General features: G+C 56.1%; 1 protein-coding gene, 1 long non-coding RNA gene and 1 other non-coding gene across 6 annotated transcripts; 1 reads left to right on the forward strand and 2 right to left on the reverse strand.

The window, feature by feature from the left end:
- The first annotated feature begins 1,505 nt into the window (after positions 1 to 1,505).
- RAB26 (RAB26, member RAS oncogene family) lies at positions 1,506 to 7,593 on the forward strand. 4 transcript variants are annotated; one of them, XM_061400833.1, is made up of 9 exons: positions 1,506 to 1,856; positions 2,928 to 3,038; positions 5,473 to 5,514; positions 5,604 to 5,670; positions 5,797 to 5,849; positions 6,228 to 6,293; positions 6,376 to 6,432; positions 6,520 to 6,596; positions 6,699 to 7,593. In XM_061400833.1, exons 1-9 carry the CDS (start codon positions 1,662 to 1,664, stop codon positions 6,799 to 6,801), a joined length of 771 nt encoding a protein of 256 aa, XP_061256817.1. In that variant the 5' UTR covers positions 1,506 to 1,661; the 3' UTR covers positions 6,802 to 7,593. The 4 variants fall into 4 exon arrangements, with proteins under 4 accessions (XP_061256817.1, XP_061256820.1, XP_061256818.1 ...); XM_061400836.1 differs by having other exon boundaries at positions 1,509 to 1,856; positions 6,500 to 6,596; positions 6,682 to 6,768; XM_061400834.1 differs by having other exon boundaries at positions 1,510 to 1,856; positions 6,682 to 6,783.
- A 4,143-nt stretch (positions 7,594 to 11,736) lies between these two features.
- On the reverse strand, positions 11,737 to 15,833 carry LOC133238114 (uncharacterized). Its single transcript, XR_009733437.1, has 2 exons — positions 15,272 to 15,833; positions 11,737 to 15,036 (listed from the first exon to the last, which is right to left on the reverse strand). It is a non-coding gene; the product is annotated as an uncharacterized LOC133238114 (long non-coding RNA).
- LOC133238975 (small nucleolar RNA SNORD60) lies at positions 15,139 to 15,221 on the reverse strand. The gene has a single exon (XR_009733709.1). It is a non-coding gene; the product is annotated as a small nucleolar RNA SNORD60 (small nucleolar RNA).
- Positions 15,834 to 15,840: the final 7 nt, after the last annotated feature.

Below are 15,840 nucleotides of genomic sequence, written 5' to 3' on the forward strand. Positions count from 1 at the left end.
GTCCCCAGCTCTGACGGGGCCCTGAGGGATGGATCTCTCTCCAGGGAACCTCTAGGCAAGCCCTGCTTTATGCTCTCTGGAGCCACAGTTCCCATGTAGATATCCTAGCTCTGCAGCTTCCTGCCTGGTGACTAGACTGCTCCCTTCCCGGTCCTTCTCCCCCAATCCCCCCGCCACCCTCCAGCCTTGGTTTCCCATCTGATCATCAGGGCACCAGAGCAGCACCCACCTGCACCTAGCACATGATAGCACTCAGTGCAGGGCAGCTTTGCGCCAACCCTCTCATGCAGGGCCCTGCCAGGTCTCTCGAGGAATCGCTTGGCTGGGTGGCATCCTTCCATCTGTGTTTTCCCAGACTTCTGAGCCCCAGAGGCAGAGTCTGCCCGTTGTGATTATTTGGACTCTGGGTGCTGCCAGCTGAGAGGGCTCAGGCCTCTGAAGGTCCCAGGGTCCCAGTGACAGTGGTCACGTCTCAGGACAGAGGAGTGCAGAGCAGGGAGCTGCCTTTCGTCTGCACCTGCTGCCTGCAAGCCCTAGGAGAAGGGCATGTCGGCTCACCACTCCCAGGATTCCAGGAACAACTCAGCCTCATCCTCAAAACTTGGAGCATCTTGGGTGGCAGTCCTGGGACAGAGGTGCCAGCCCCTGCAGAGGGGTCTGCCAGGACCCAGCATGGGGTTTGGACTGTCAGCACTTGAAAGCATTGGAAAGCCCAGGAGCCAGGCACAGCCTAGCCTCCCACCTTCTTCACCTCCTGGGTCCCTGAGGGCAGAGCCCTAGGGGAGCGGACGCTCAGAGGGCCTTTCACTGGCTGTGACACTGACTTCCCCTTCCCCAGGGATCGTGAAGCTTGAGCCCAGAAGACAGAAGCTCAGGGGGAGAGCACCTGGCCACCTCCACCCTGCCGCTCAGCCTGGCCCCTACGTCCTGCCTCTGATAACCAGCTGTCAGCTGAGCCCCACGTGGCGGGGCGCACCCCGGTTTGTTTGCCAAGCACGGAGTGTTGGAGCTTCCTGGACCTGCCTGCCCTGGAAGGGAGGGGGCGGTGCCGCAGCAGGCCAGGTGGCACCTCCGGCTGAGATGGGATCGAGTCCCAGATGCCCATCCCACGCAGGCCTGCTGCCTCAGTGGCCCCCTCTCTCCTCGTCCCGGGCCTGGAGATAGTCCGGGGGCGGCGGTCACCCGGGCAAGGGACAGAGCGGGGCGGGGTGGTGCACAGTAGAGGAGTGACAGGACGCCGAGTGCTCGGTCACCCAGGCCAACCGCCCCACACCCGCACCGAAGCCCGGGTGCAGTTACAGAGAGGGGCCCTTGGGCGCAGGACAGGGCGCTAACGTCCCCCCTGGCGCAGAGGCGCTGGGATCCGGCGTTCCTGGACCGGGTCCCGGGCCCCGCCCCCAGGGCGGCCGTCTCATTTACATGGCCACGCCCCTTGGTGGCCATTGGCGGCGGCGGCGGCGGGAGGCCGGGCCTGAGTGGCTGCGCGGCCGTGGGGCGGCGGGGGCGGGGCGGCGCGGAGCCTGGCGCCAGGGATGTCGCCGCCGCCGCGGGACGGCTTCGGCTTCTGCTCCGGGTCTGGCTCCGACGGCGAGGGGAGCAGGGCGTCCCGGGGCGCGGCAGCTGCGGCGGGAGAGCACTGAGCTCCCGCCAGCCCGCCCGCCATGTCCAGGAAAAAGACCCCCAAGAGCAAGGCGGGCAGCGCACCCGCTACCTCTGCCCTGCCCGCTGCCAATGGGCCCCGGCCGGTGCGACCCGGGACTGCGCGCCCTGGCCCCGAGGCACCGCCCAACGGGCCCCCGCAGCCCGGCCGGTCTTCGGTCGGCGGCGGCGGCGACTTCTACGACGTCGCCTTCAAGGTGAGCCGGGCACCCCCAGCCCCAGGCGATGCGAGTGCAGCAGGTGGCGTCCGGCCCGAGCTGAGCGGGGAGGGGATCCGGGGAAACGGTGCAGGGCCCTGCGGAGCTTCAGCACGGAGCTGGCTCCCCGAGCGGCACCCCGCAGCTGGCAAGGCTGGCGCGGTGCACCGCGCGCGCGCGCGCGCGCGCACACACACACACACACACAGCTGTCAAACCCGGGTTTGGAATACCCAACATATGGCAAGGCTGTCCCCTCCCCCTCCGCGACCCCCACGCGGCGGGCAGGGCCGGACAAGAGGTCCTGCGGAAGTCAGAGCCTGGCAGGTATCTTCTCCTTATTCCCTGATGCTCCTGCCCCTACCAAAGGCCCCAGCCTCATATTCCCATATGTTGCCTTCTCTGGCCCACAGGGTCTTCCAGTCTCCTTTTAGGGGGAGAGACTAGGAAGAGGTTCACAGGTTGGGTGAGGCACGCTGGGGCCTCCTTCAGGCCAAAGCAGAAGCTGGTGAATCCTGGGCGGCGGGGGTGGCAGGCCCATCCTTGGGTTTGGGAACCTTTGGTAACAGACTGGGGGAGGGGAGAAGGTCTTGAATGCCCTCCCGGCCCGCAAACTTAGCCTGAGCCCCTCCCCACACCAAGATCTGACCCTCACTTGGCAGACTCCTCCAGAGTCTTACTGGGATTGGAAGAAGCCCTTGGGCGCAGAGCCCCCACCCCCACCACCCCAGGCCTCTCAGGAGGCCCCCAGTGACCAACACTCCGGTTCTGCTCTCCATGAAACTCCAGTTGCTCCCCTTCCAGACTAAGCATGGTGTCCAGGTAGTGCCCTGCATGAAGGCAGCAGCTCCTGTCCCCCCACTGATGGAGAGGGGACAGAACCTTCTGGAGGAGGCAGTTAGAGGTCCAGGCCCTATATCTCCCCAGGCCCTGCTGCACCTGCAGACCTCTTCCACTCCTGCCCCTCACCCACGGGCCCCCTCTGGCAAGGCCAGCTCAGGGGAGACTGGCCCCTCCCCTGGAGGGGTTCCCAGATACCCAGGTGCCCTCTGCCCTTTCCCTGTGCCCCAGGTCATGCTGGTGGGGGACTCAGGCGTGGGGAAGACCTGCCTGCTCGTGCGCTTCAAGGATGGGGCTTTCTTGGCGGGGACCTTTATCTCCACCGTGGGCATCGACTTCCGGGTAAGAGAGGGGGCTGACATCCCAAGCACCAACTGGGCCCAGCCATGCCCTGGGCCCCCAACACCAGCTCATGGCTTCTTGAAACACCCCTGGCAGCTGGTTCTCCATTATCCCTGTGGGACCGGCAGCCTCACCAACCAGGCTGGCCTACCTGGCTCCCACAGTCAAGGTAATTAAGCTGGAACGCCTTCACCACCAAGCTGCCTGCTTCCCAACACCTCAGGGGTCCTGGGGACAAGTGGCAGGTGAATATGATTGAAGCAGAGATGGTACCCCTGCATCCTGGGCTGGAACGGCCTGGATCTTGTGCCTTGAGGGAGGTGTGTCCTGGTGCCCCCATGGGAACTCAAAACCCATGGCCACTGGGGAGGCCAGCGTCACTGCCCCGCTGCCCAGAGGGGCCCTGAGGTGCTAGGTCCTACTAGACAGATGGCTGTGGCGCTTAAGCACACCCTCGGTCCCAGAGCCAGGGAAAAGTCCTTGCCCTTGGGCGGGGAGGCTTTTGGGAAATGATCCCTGCCCCCCCAGCCCTGACTGCTTTCCCCTGCTAGAACCCCCTCACCACCTCACCCCCGCCAGGGCTGTGTCCTAGGGTCCTTCTGGGGGATGGCCCTCAACTCGGCTCCCCAAGAGCCCTCGAGCACCACAAGCAGCCTGCAGGGCCATGGGGGACCACAGCCTTGGGCTTGCTGGGCTCTGGCACCCGTCTGAACTCTGTGTCCTGGGGTACTGATGTGTTCTCAGCAAATCCCAGATTTGCATTTTTCTCACCCTTTAATTAGACCCAGTCTGTGGAAGGTGGGGAGGGAGGCCCATTCTGGGGACGGGGGCGGGGGGGTGGGGGTGGGCGGAGCTCCCTCTGGTCTGGGGAGCCGCTCTCTATCCCGTTTTGGGGGGGGCAGAGCCCCTCACGTGCTCTGGGATGAAGTAAGGGTTGAGGCGCCAGAAGTGGAGGTGGTCCTGGCCTCACCTCCCCCTTGTCACCTCTCGGCTTCAGGGCAGGTGCGGAGGGAGGTGAGGCAGTTTGGTTCACACCCTGTTCCGGGCGCTGGGGAAGGTGGGATGTCCCTGCAGCTGGACAGATGGCTGCGCCCGTTCCCTGGAGACCCAGAAACACCCCGACAGCAGGAGCTGGTGCAGAGGGAGGAAGTGCTGTTCCCGGGGCCTCAGCTGGTGACTGGCAGCCCCCGCCCCCACCTAGGCAGATGGGAGCCGGAGTTGAGCCACTTCCTGCTCTAGTCCTGAACTGGGAGGGCTCCGCGAGGGTGCATCGCCAGCCAGCCCACAGGGAGTGCCCACTGGGGCCAGGTGCTGGGCTCTGTGCTTCCCACTCGGAGCCCATCCACAGGGGGCTGCAGAAGAGAGGCTTTTAAGTGACCACTTTAGCCCTGCTCCGGGCCAGACTCAGTTCTCTCTGTGTGCTTTGCACACAGTGCTCGTAAAGTAATCAGGGCAACCGTGTGACGGACACCCTGGCTATCCCCATTTGTGGATGGAGAAACTGAGGCATAGTGTGGGCAACAGGCCTGGAGTCACACAGTGGGGGACTCCAAATAAGCCCTGCAAGAGAGAGGTGCCGGTGGCCCGGGGGCTAGGGGCAGAGAACCGGGGAGAGGAATACAGGGTGAAGCTGAAACGGCAAGTGGGCATAGGGAAGTCAGCTGAGGCTGGCACCGGCTGGGCTGAAGGAGAGGGGATGGGCTGGGGGTGCAGGTCAACAGGCCTTAGTGACTGGCCACCAGGTTCCCTGGAGGGCAGGGAAGCTGGCAGGGATGTGTGCCAGGCCTCCAGGCTAGGCAGAGGAAGAAACACCTGGCCCAGAGTTGGACACAGCTGGCCATGGAGGGGGGCAACCTCCAAGTCCATCAGGATGGCCATCTGGGCGGGAGTGGCCTGGGCACCCACTGTGCATGGGTCACCAGGAGGGAACTCAGATTCAAGGGGAGTTGACTCGTTGGAAAAGACTCTGATGCTGGGAGGGATTGGGGGCAGGAGGAGAAGGGAACGACAGAGGATGAGATGGCTGGATGACATCACTGACTTGATGGACATGAGTCTGAGTGAACTCCGGGAGTTGGTGATGGACAGGGAGGCTTGGCGTGCTGCAATTCATGGGGTCGCAAAGAGTCGGACACGACTGAGCGACTGAACTGAACTGAAATGTTATCTGCAGGTGGAGGGCAGGAGGTGGTCAGAGAACCAGGCGGTGGGGCCTGAAGGCAGAGTCTGGCGAGCAGAGGCGTGGGGTGGTGGGCTTGGGGGCACACTGGAGCTCTTCACCTCAGGTTCAGCCCTGGCCTGGCGCTGCCTTTCCCCTCAACCCTATCCACTGCCCCCCGACCCCCAACCCCACCAGAAGGGCACGGGTCCTTGGACCCTAGGGGCACCGCCACCTAGGACGGGCCCTCGCTGGAGCTGGCTGGTTGTGTTTCAGAACAAAGTTGTGGACGTGGACGGCATGAAGGTGAAGCTGCAGGTGAGGGGTGATGTGAGGTGGGGGGTGAGGGCAGGGGGCCCCTGGGAAGGCCCGGACAGTGCTGATGGCTGCACGCGCCTTGGCCACAGATCTGGGACACGGCTGGCCAGGAGAGGTTCCGCAGCGTCACTCACGCCTACTACCGTGATGCCCATGGTGAGCACGGGGCCACGGCCCCCAGGCTTCTGCCCCAGGAGGGCACCCGGGGTACGAGGGGAGCAGGAGGCGGGGGTGAGGGGCGGGTGCTGTGGGCTCAGAGGTCCTCACTGCCCTTCCCCCCAGCACTGCTGCTGCTCTATGATGTCACCAACAAGGCCTCCTTCGACAGCATCCAGGTCAGAGGCTTCCTTCCGGGGGGGTCTGGCGGTGGGGAGACAGGCCAAGATGGGGCCACCCACGCCCCCAACCCCCCTCCGGTACAGATGGCCTCAGGGTCCCAGACTCCTGAGGACCCTCCTGACAGTGGGGGAGGGGGAAAGACTGCCCCACCAGGTGCATGTTGAACAAGCTGAAGTGGAGGTCCTGGGGGACTTTCCAGTCCAACAGCTTAGATGAGGGAGCTGTTGGGCTGCCCGTGCATGGCGCCCAGGGAGCACGAGCTCTGGGGCCCCTCTGCTGGTCAGGCACCACCAGGCACACCAGGGGTGCATCCTGGAGGGGCCGGGGGGCCCGGAGCGCTGGCCTCCAGCCTGGCCTCAGCTCCGCCCCTGCAGGCCTGGCTGACCGAGATCCAGGAGCACGCCCAGGATGATGTGGTTCTCATGCTGCTGGGGAATAAGGTGGGCACTCTAGCCTCGCAGGGGAGCCGGGGGTGGGGGTCGGGGGTGATGGGGCCAGCTCTCACCAAGGTTCCTACGCCAGGTGGACTCTGCCCAGGAGCGTGCGGTGAAGCGGGAGGATGTGGAGAAGCTGGCCAAGGTGAGCTGGGGTGGGGTGGGTGGTGGGCGAGCGCCCAGGGCTATGGCGCCTGAGCCGCCCCTGCCAGGCTGCCCACGCTATTTGCAGGACTACGGGCTGCCGTTTATGGAGACCAGCGCCAAGACGGGCCTCAATGTGGACTTGGCCTTCACAGCCATAGCCAAGTGAGTCCTCGCGGTCACCAGAAGGAGCCCCAGACTCAGGGTTCTGCACCCCCTCCTTGGGGGTCCAGGCTGCCCCATCCCACAGTTATCCCTGCCCCACAGGGAGCTGAAACAGCGCCACACCAAGGCCCCCAGCGAGCCCCGCTTCCAGCTGCACGACTACATCAAGAGGGAGGGCCGGGGGGCTTCCTGCTGCAGACCCTGAGCCTGTGGGGCCTGGCCACCAGGCGTCCTCCTGGAAGACTAGACATTCTACAGCAGTCAGTCCCAGGTTGAGCCTCACCCACCCCTCATCTGGGCAGTGATCCAGAGCCGAGGTCCCAACAAATGGGCTGCACAAAGCCAGAGCGTCTGCAGTCCTTCACCTGCTGCTGCCCGAGGGCCTTGCCCCAAGGCAACCATCTTCTGTACAGGAGGGACACCGAAGGGCAGACTCCCAGGCGCCTGGCCCTCTGGCCACGGGGCTCTGCCGCCTCCATCCCCCCATGGGCACCCCCAACTTTCAGGCTGGGCTGCAGCACCCACACCATATGTATAGTGCCTAACTGTCTAGAAAGCCATTGTCTTCAGCTGCACTTGCTGCCCAGGAAGGAAGGGGCAGGACCCTGCCCACACCTGGGGCAGCGGGCTTCACCACCAATCCCATCCTGCACTGCACCCCAAGGACAACTGCCTGCTGCCAGCCCCTCAATGGGAGGCCCCGGTTCCACATCAACAGGGTCTTTCAGATTCCCATGGAGGATGCCAAGGCTATGGCTTTGTAACGCAGTGTTCAGCCCATGGGAAGTCACGGAAATGTCAGGGAAACCAGGACCACCAGCCTTGCCTGTGGACCAGGGTACCACTTCAGCAGGCCGACACACAGCCTGGGCTCAGTGAGGTCAAGTCACAGGGGTGGGCAGAGCATTCCACCTTGTGCTAAAGAAAAAACTCCAAGTCAGTCTTTTGATCAAAAGCTTTTATTTCTGGTCCTAGTGAATAAAATTTGTTTTCTGGAGTGCCTGCTTCGTCCATTGAAAGACAGCCACAAGCTCTGGGAATTAAAGAGTTCACGAACTACCCCAAGGCAAAGACAACCCAAAAACCTAGAGAAGGTGGTCCTGGTAGGTGGAAAATCACTGGCATGAACTTCCATTTTCATGTTGCTCCAAGACTGCCCAGGGATGAGCTGTCATCCCAGGGAGTCCTCTGGGGTGCTAACAGGTGTGATCACGCACATGCTGGACCCCAGGAAATCTTTACCGAGAGGTTGAGAGGTAAAGGTCTTCTACAGCTTCTTCAGCCTAGCGCTAGGCTCACGGCCCCTACCTAACCAGGGCCATGGAACTCTATCCCTGCCTTGCCCAGGGTGACTTCTGCTGGAGCCCCTGCCTCACCATCACCTTAACATGGAATTGTTGCAAACTGGGAGAAACAAACTCAACAGATTAAAAAGGCAGGGACCAAATGCTAGTAAAAGGATTATGGCAACTAGAGGCCCAAATGGGGGCTAAAAACCAGACAATACTCAATAACATCCCTTTAAAGTGCAGTCTAGACAGTCAGCATTTGGGTTACCCCATCAGAAAGGATGAGGCCACTTGGCGTGGTCGTGTATTTTCTTTTACTACCCCAGAGTCATGATGTAACACACCTCCTTTGTTCAGCTAGGAGGAAGAACAAGGCCAGCCTAGTATCAGTCACTTTATCAGCCCAGGAACTTAAGAGACAATGAGGGTCTGCAATGAGTTCCAGGTGGATTCACTCATGGCAGACAGGGTGGCCCCACAACAGAGAGCTCCAACCCCTACTGAAACGAGGCCAACTGCCCTTCTCCCCCAAGGTGGGTGGTTATAGATGGTGAGACTAGGTTTATTTGGTTACTCAGTGTACACTATCTCATAAACAGCATGGTCTATACAAGCAAAGGCCACAGCTAATCCTGGGAAAGTGGGGTTGTAGTCTGTTAAAGAGGGCAGTTGGTTTATATCCAGACTACAAAGAAATAGATGTCTGGGAGGGGTACAGTCCTGGGGCGTTGCTGTGGAATCAAGCCACTTTAGCAGTCCGCCTGGGCAGGGGTTCTGGTACAGTTTGAGAAGATTCCACCACTGAATATGGTTGTATAAGCCTCTTCAAAGGCTTTGGCGGAGGCAAAAACTGTACTAGCTGCTTGGTGCCAAGCCTACCCAGGAGATACAGATCCCATCGGGCCCGCTGACCTTGGGGGCACCACCATCGGCAATTTGATCTCTGGCTGCTCTGCCTTTCCAAAACCCAGTCTGTACAAGTCCTCAGTTCATGTACTGCTGAAACCTTGCTGTCATGTGAAATGAGTGCAGTTGTGCTGTGGTTTGAACATTCTTTAGCACTGCTTTTGGGCTTCCCTTGTGGCTCAGCTGGTAAAGAATCCACCTGCAATGCAGGAGACCTGGGTTCGATTCCTGGGTGGGGAAGATCCTCTGGAGAAGGGAAAGGCTACCCACTCCAGTATTCTGGCCTGGAGAACTCCATGGATTGTATAGTCCATGGGGTCACAAAGAGTAGGACACAACTGAGCAACTTTTACAGGGACTGGAATGAAAACGGACCATTCCCAGTCCTGTGGCCACCTGTTTTCCAAATTTCTTGACATTCAGAGCAGCACTTTCACAGCATTCTTTTAGGATTTGAAATAGCAGCTGGAATTCTATCACCTCTACTAGCTTTGTAGTAATGTCTAAGATCCACTTTACTCCAGGATGCCTGGTTCTAGGTGAGTGACAATTCCACCCTGGCTATCCAGTTAATAAGACCTTTCCGGTATAGTTCTGTGTATTCTTGCCACCTCTTCTTAATCTCTTCTGCCTGTTAGGCCCTTACCATTTCTGTCCTTTATCCTTCCCATCCTTGCATGGAATATCCCCTTGATAAACTCCAAATTTCTTGATGAGATCTCAAGTCTTACCCATTCTAGTGTTCCCCAGTATTTCTTTGCATTGTTCATTCTCACAGCCCTCTAGTAAATTTCCATTGGTCAGAAAGCAATTTGTGATGGAAGTGCCACTATCCATCCCTATTTGACCCTCACTTCTGGGCCCAGGTCTCCTCAGGGGCTGTCAGAAGTAAAAGGGATGGGGTCAGTGTCATCGGTGCGAGTCAGGACAGCTGCTTCTGCTGGCCCATCTCCTGCTGCTCCCTTGCCTAACTTTGGACCTTTCGGTGTCCATGGCAATGAATGGTAGCTACTTGTTTTCAAGCTGCAAGACCTCAGCCCAATACTTTACAGGGGATTGTTACATGCTCTACAGACACATGGCATTTTGAATGTTTCCTTCCCCTGAGCTCCCCTGATAGCTCAGTTGGTAAAGAATCCACCTGCAACACAGGAGACTCCAGTTTGAATCCTGGGTCAGAAGATCCCTTGAAGAAGGGATAGGCTACCCACTCACAGTATTCTTGGGCTTCTTTGTGGCTCAGCTGGTAAAGAATCCGCCTAGGTTCAACACTTGGGTTGGGAAGATCCCCTGGAGAATTCCATGGACAGTCCATGGTCACAGATTTTCTTGTCAAGCTGAGTCAAGGCTAATGTGTTACTGTTACTTGGGGTTTAGGAGGGTTGAAGGTGTGGCAAGTTCTTTAAAATTTTTACTGAAGTATAGCTGACTTACAATGTTTTAATTTCTGGTGTACAGCAAAGTGATCCCATCATACATCTCTCTCTAGATCCATCCATGTTGCTGTAAACAGCGTTTCATGTTTTACGGCTGAGTTAACGTTCAAAGAGTTGGGACACGTCAACACAAGACGTGTTGGACATGACTGAGTGGCTGAACCGAATATCCCATGGGCTACACACTTCACATGGTCACTACCTGACCACATGAGTTGACAAGAATGAGCACATAGTATTCCATTGTGAGACGAGGGATTTTGCTCATAAGTGTGTAGCACATGAGATAAGCATGCTAGCAAAGGTATGCTCAAAACCCTCCAAGCCAGGCTTCAGCAGTATGGGAAGCAACAACTTCCAAATACACAAGCTTGCTTTCAAAGAGGCAGAACATAACTGCCAACAATCACTGGATCATGGAGAAAGCGAGACTGCCAGGAGAAATAACCTCAAATACACAGATACTACCCTGCCATTAGGAACTAAAAAGCCTCTTGATGAAAGTGAAAGAGGAGAGTGAAAAAGTTGGCTTAAAGCTCAACATGCAGAAAACAAGGATTATGGCATCCAGTCCCATCACTTCATGGGAAATAGATGGGCAAACAGTGGAAACAGTGTCAGACTTTATTTTGGGGGGCTCCAAAATCACTACAGATGGTGACTGCAGCCATGAAATTAAAAGACACTTACTCCTTGGAAGGAAAGTTATGACCAACCTAGATAGCATATCCAAAAGCAGAGACATTACTTTGCCAACAAAGGCCCGTCTAGTCGAGGCTATGCTTTTTCCTGTGGTCATGTATGGATGTGAGAGTTGAACTGTGAAGAAGGCTGAGCGCCGAAGAATTGATGCTTTTGAACTGTGGTGTTGGAGAAGACTCTCGCGAGTCCCTTGGTCTGCAAGGAGATCCAACCAGTCCATTCTGAAGATCAGCCCTAGGATTTCTTTGGAGGGAATGATGCTGAAGCTGAAACTCCAGTACTTTGGCCACCTCATGCGAAGAGTTGATGCTGGGAGGGATTGGGGGCAGGAGGAGAAGGGGACGACAGAGGATGAGATGGCTGGATGGCATCACAGACTCAACGGACTTGAGTTTGAGTGAACTCCGGGAGTTGGTGGACAGGGAGGCCTGGCGTGCTGCGATTCATGGGGTCACAAAGAGTCGGACACGACTGAGCGACTGAACTGAACCGTAATGGCAGAAAATGAAAAGGAACTAAAGAGCCACTTGGGGGTGAGAGTGCAAAGGCTGGCTTAGAGGAAGGAAATGGCAATGGCAACCCACTCCAGTCGTCTTGCCAGGGAAATCTCATGGACAGAGGAGCCCAGTGAGCTGCAGTTAATGGGGTCCCTAAAAGTTGGACAGGATGTAGTGACTGAACGATACTCCATAGCATGTATGTACCACATCTTGGATAAGAATGTACCACATCTGTCAATGGACATTTAGGTTGCTTCCATTTCTTGTTACAGAAACCATGGCAAGGGAGAGACCAGTGACACTGGGAGATGCAGAACAGCAGTTTATTTAGCACCTGTCTGGACTCCAGAGTTGCCTCCAGAGGCTGAGTGCACAGGCTTTGTTCTGGCTATCTTTTCTATGGCATGGGATTCTGGGTCCTAGTGACTTTCCCGCCTAAGCAGTTTGGCTGACCCAATAAGTAGGCCAGTTCACAGAAGCAGAGGTGGTGAGCAATAAGCAGGACAGTTTAACAGAGGCAGAAGTGGTTAGCATAATAAACTTAAGCCACTGTTTTGTTTTTTTTTTCCTCTTCACTATCCACACAGGACTGCATGTTATCTTTTTGAATAATTGTTTGTCTGGGTATGTGTCCATGAGTTGGACTGCTGGATCATATGCTGGAGTTGGAGGAACTCCCATACTGGTTTTCATAGTAGCCGCACTAATTTACATTCTCAACAATGATAAGGTTAGGGCTTCCCTGGTGGCTCAGCTGGTAAAGAATCCATCTGCAATGTGCGGGGGATCTGGGCTGGATTGGGAAGATCCCCTGGAGAAGGGAAAGGCTACCCACTCCAGTATTCTGGCCTGGAGAAGTCCATGAACTGTATAGTCCATGGGGCCGCAAGGTCACATGACTGAGTGACTTTCACTTTCCAAAGGTTAAGCTTGTTAGCCTCCTCCAGTAATCAAATTGTCAGCAGCTACTGCCAGGCCAACCTGGAGCCACTTAATCTTGTTGCTTGGAAGCCTCCCAGCTTCTGTATTAGGACTCTACTCTCCAGAGTAGTCCCTTCCTTTCCAGCCAGATACAAAATGGCTTTTTAAAGAGAGGAGCTTTAGTGAGGGCAAATTTTGTAAGTACAAAAAAACATCTTTAGGGGCACTCAAGCCTAATATAGCTCTTCTCTCTTGGGACAGCTGTGTATTTCCAGGGGTTACAATATATTCCATGTATTGAACTTGTTCCTATGAAATTTGTGCCTTTTTCTGGAAGAACCAGTAACCCCGGGCTTGAAGAAAATTAAGAACTTCAATGTCGTTCTCATCTGAGCCTCCGTATCAACATGTTATTTACAGACTGTAGAACAGTCGCTTCTAGCAAATCTTTATTTCCTTTCTTAGGGTTTGGGCAAACAAGTGTTGATGTCCCAACACCCCTACGGTGGGTACTTCTGTCCACCAAGTACATTGTTGCATCTGGTCCAAGTTGGGGCTAGTCCACTCAAAGGCAATCTGATATTGTGAGGGATCAACTGGGATTTAAGGTCAGAGTGAGCCACACAGCATCTCCAGGGACTTTTATAAGGATTGGCCACAAGGGGGTGTACAGGGACTACTGCATTTTCCTGTTGAGGTCTCACACCATCTTGTATCCCTCATTTGGCTAACCGACAGAATGGGACTCTTGGATTCAGACAGAGCACCAAGAGCCTATGTTTTAAGAGTGCATCTGTTTAGGGCTGTAACCTTTTCCCTCTAATCTTATGGCTATTGTCTGTTAGGATAATCAGCTTTTGGCTTAAGCTGAGTTTCTGCTGGTTGGCCATTTATGGCCTTCCAGGGACTCCTCTCAGAGAAGGCAATGGCACCCCACTCCAGTACCCTTGCCTGGAAAATCCCATGGACGGAGGAGCCCTGGTGGGCTGCGGTCCATGGGGTCGCTAGGAGTCAGACAAGAATGAGCGACTTCACTTTCACTTTTCGCTTTCAGGCATTGGAGAAGGAAATGGCAACCCACTCCATTGTTCTTGCCTGGAGAGTCCCAAGGGACGGCGGAGCCAGGTGGGCTGCTGTCTCTGGGGTCGCACAGAGTTGGACACGACTGAAGTGACTTAGCAGAGGGACTCCTTTGTCTCAAACTGCAGGGTTCACAGCTTGTAGACTCTGGCTGGGTACAGGCCCTTGCTCTTCTTGTTGATCAGCCTTAGCCAGGGTCAAGGTTAGACGCTGCTTAAGGCCACCTAACCGCCATGTGGCCCTGAGGGAGCCCAGGGCTCTCCTTGATAGTGGGGTAGGACACTCAACTCAAAAGGCATGTGAGAGGCTCAGTGAAGTAAGGGGCAAGGACTTCCATCAGCTAGTCACCAGAAAGAAGGCCCAGCATGAGAAATCTGGACAAAGTGGCTCCCATATTAAAAAAAAAAATTCTTACCTGCCATCAGGGGTTCCTCGATGGATACAGACATCTTGTGGCGGGGGAGCAACCAGAATCCCTGGGCTTCCAGCATGGCCATCCCAGGAGAAGGGCCCCCCTCCTTAGCGACCAAGGGCAGTCCCATCCCGTGACTGGCCTGTGTGTAGACTGGGCATGGCCCAGGAGCTCCTGGTGCTCACTGGCCAATGGCTGGTTGGCTTACACTTAAACCCCCCTTGTTGGTCTCACCTCCAGACTGATGGTTGACTCCTCCTGCCCACTTTGGGTTGCCCTGAGGTTATGTATGAAGCATGGCTGAGAGCAAAGGCTATCTATTTAGTTTGAGCCTTGGTCTGGCTTTTTCATGGTGAGTCCTTTCCTTCTCCATCACTAAATACTTCGAAGGCCACCTCTAGGAGCTATGGCATTTGTGTTTGCGGGTCTAATTGTAACTGAGTTTTTGCCTAGTTTCAGGGGGACTGACCCTAGGGAGCAGAGAGGTCAACCTGTTAGAAGGAATGAGAAAGTGTATTTGAAAGCCATTAAACACTGAAAAAGATCAAGGAAGTGATTTAAGAGGAAGAAAACCCTGTTCTCTTTCAGGGACAGCCTGTGAAAGATTTTTAGAAAACCTTAAAAGAGTATCAAACTTGATACACTGCAGTTGGCTGAACTGACCATATTGTGTCTCTTATTTTCCTATACTTGAGTATATCCCCCGGGGACTGGGCTGCATGGAACTGACCAGGCAATAGCGTGCTTGCGGGTAGGAATATACTGCACAGGCTGGAAGTGAAGGGGGTCCAAGAGGGAATGAAAATAACTTGGGGGAACTGGAATTGGGAATAACAGAAGGTGCCACCTTGAAGGCAGAGGGTGAGGTGGGAGCAACAGGAGGTTCCAAGTCGTTCACCCTGCGTTCCTGATGATGCCTAAAGGGACGTATGAATTCCACCGGACATAGCATTGAGTTTGACCAAGGCACAGTTTGCAAGTGAGGTTCAAGAAATTATCTTCCCAAAAGGCACGAAACACCAGCCTTCCTCCCAAGAGGGAAGCCTTAGAAAAAAAGCGAGGCAGAAACCGTGAAGAGAGGGAGAAGCCAGATATTTCCCAGCCGCAGCTGGGAAAGGCCCTGGATTTACCTGGAATCCAAGGCCCCTTAGAAAGACGCTGACCTCAAGGTCTCCAGCCGGGTCACCGACGGTCCTGAAAGTCAGAAAGAGGCCAACTGTAGACAGATGCTCTATCTTGCCATTTCTGGCAAGACGTGTTTTCACCCCCAGGCCCTTCCACGGTGGGGACACCCTAAAGCCTCAGTCTTGCAATATAATCAGACTGCACGTGCAGTTTTCATACGAGGTGTCAGAAATTAAAGCAATTCATCACAGGCCTGGAACTGGATTTGGGAAGCCAGGGACAGTCCAGTCTTACCTCTGGGAACCAGAAATAATTCGGACTTCCGAAGGAACTGCGGCGAGCGGGAGGCAGACGGGCGGAGAACTAAAGACCAATGTGGGCGCTCAGGCTGAGGGAGGAACCCGGAGGCTAGGTTGGCCGACGAATTTGGGCCACCTTCCCAGGCCCCGCCGGGCCAGGGTCCCGCCCTCCAAAGTGCAGCACTGGGAACCTAGAGTGACGTCTCCAACCGCGTGCTTGATCCTAAAAGACCGCGGATCTGCGAGACTCAAGCTTTTATAGAAACTGTCCCAACTCTGCGATTGGGCAATCCCGGAGGAAGTATCCGCCCCCGTCACCGCTGATACGCTCTTCTTTCTACTCTTCCTGTCTCCACCAACCGAGCCCTGGCATCTTTTTCGGGAGCGGACTCCAGCACCAGACCCCTTAAGCCCCACCCTTTTGCAGAGGCCATTGAACCTAGCTGTGACTGACGGATATACCCAGCCAATCAGAGCCCGATCTGCAACATAGAGTGATTCCGAAGCCACCAATCCATCCCTGCGACGTCGGAGCCGCCGGAAGTCGTAGTTCCTGAAGAGTCGAGGGGAAGGC

The sequence above is a fragment of the Bos javanicus genome, chromosome 25 (assembly GCF_032452875.1).
Source record: "Bos javanicus breed banteng chromosome 25, ARS-OSU_banteng_1.0, whole genome shotgun sequence".
NCBI classification, from domain to species: Eukaryota; Metazoa; Chordata; class Mammalia; order Artiodactyla; family Bovidae; genus Bos; species Bos javanicus.

Excerpts from the sequence above, each read along its gene's own strand:
- RAB26 (XM_061400833.1), top strand. The coding sequence starts at position 1,662 with ATGTCCAGGAAAAAGACCCCCAAGAGCAAGGCGGGCAGCGCACCCGCT. Across the intron at positions 5,515-5,603 it reads GCATGAAGGTGAAGCTGCAG|ATCTGGGACACGGCTGGCCA; the intron begins GTGAGGGGTGAT and ends CCTTGGCCACAG. Across the intron at positions 6,433-6,519 it reads ATGTGGAGAAGCTGGCCAAG|GACTACGGGCTGCCGTTTAT; the intron begins GTGAGCTGGGGT and ends CGCTATTTGCAG.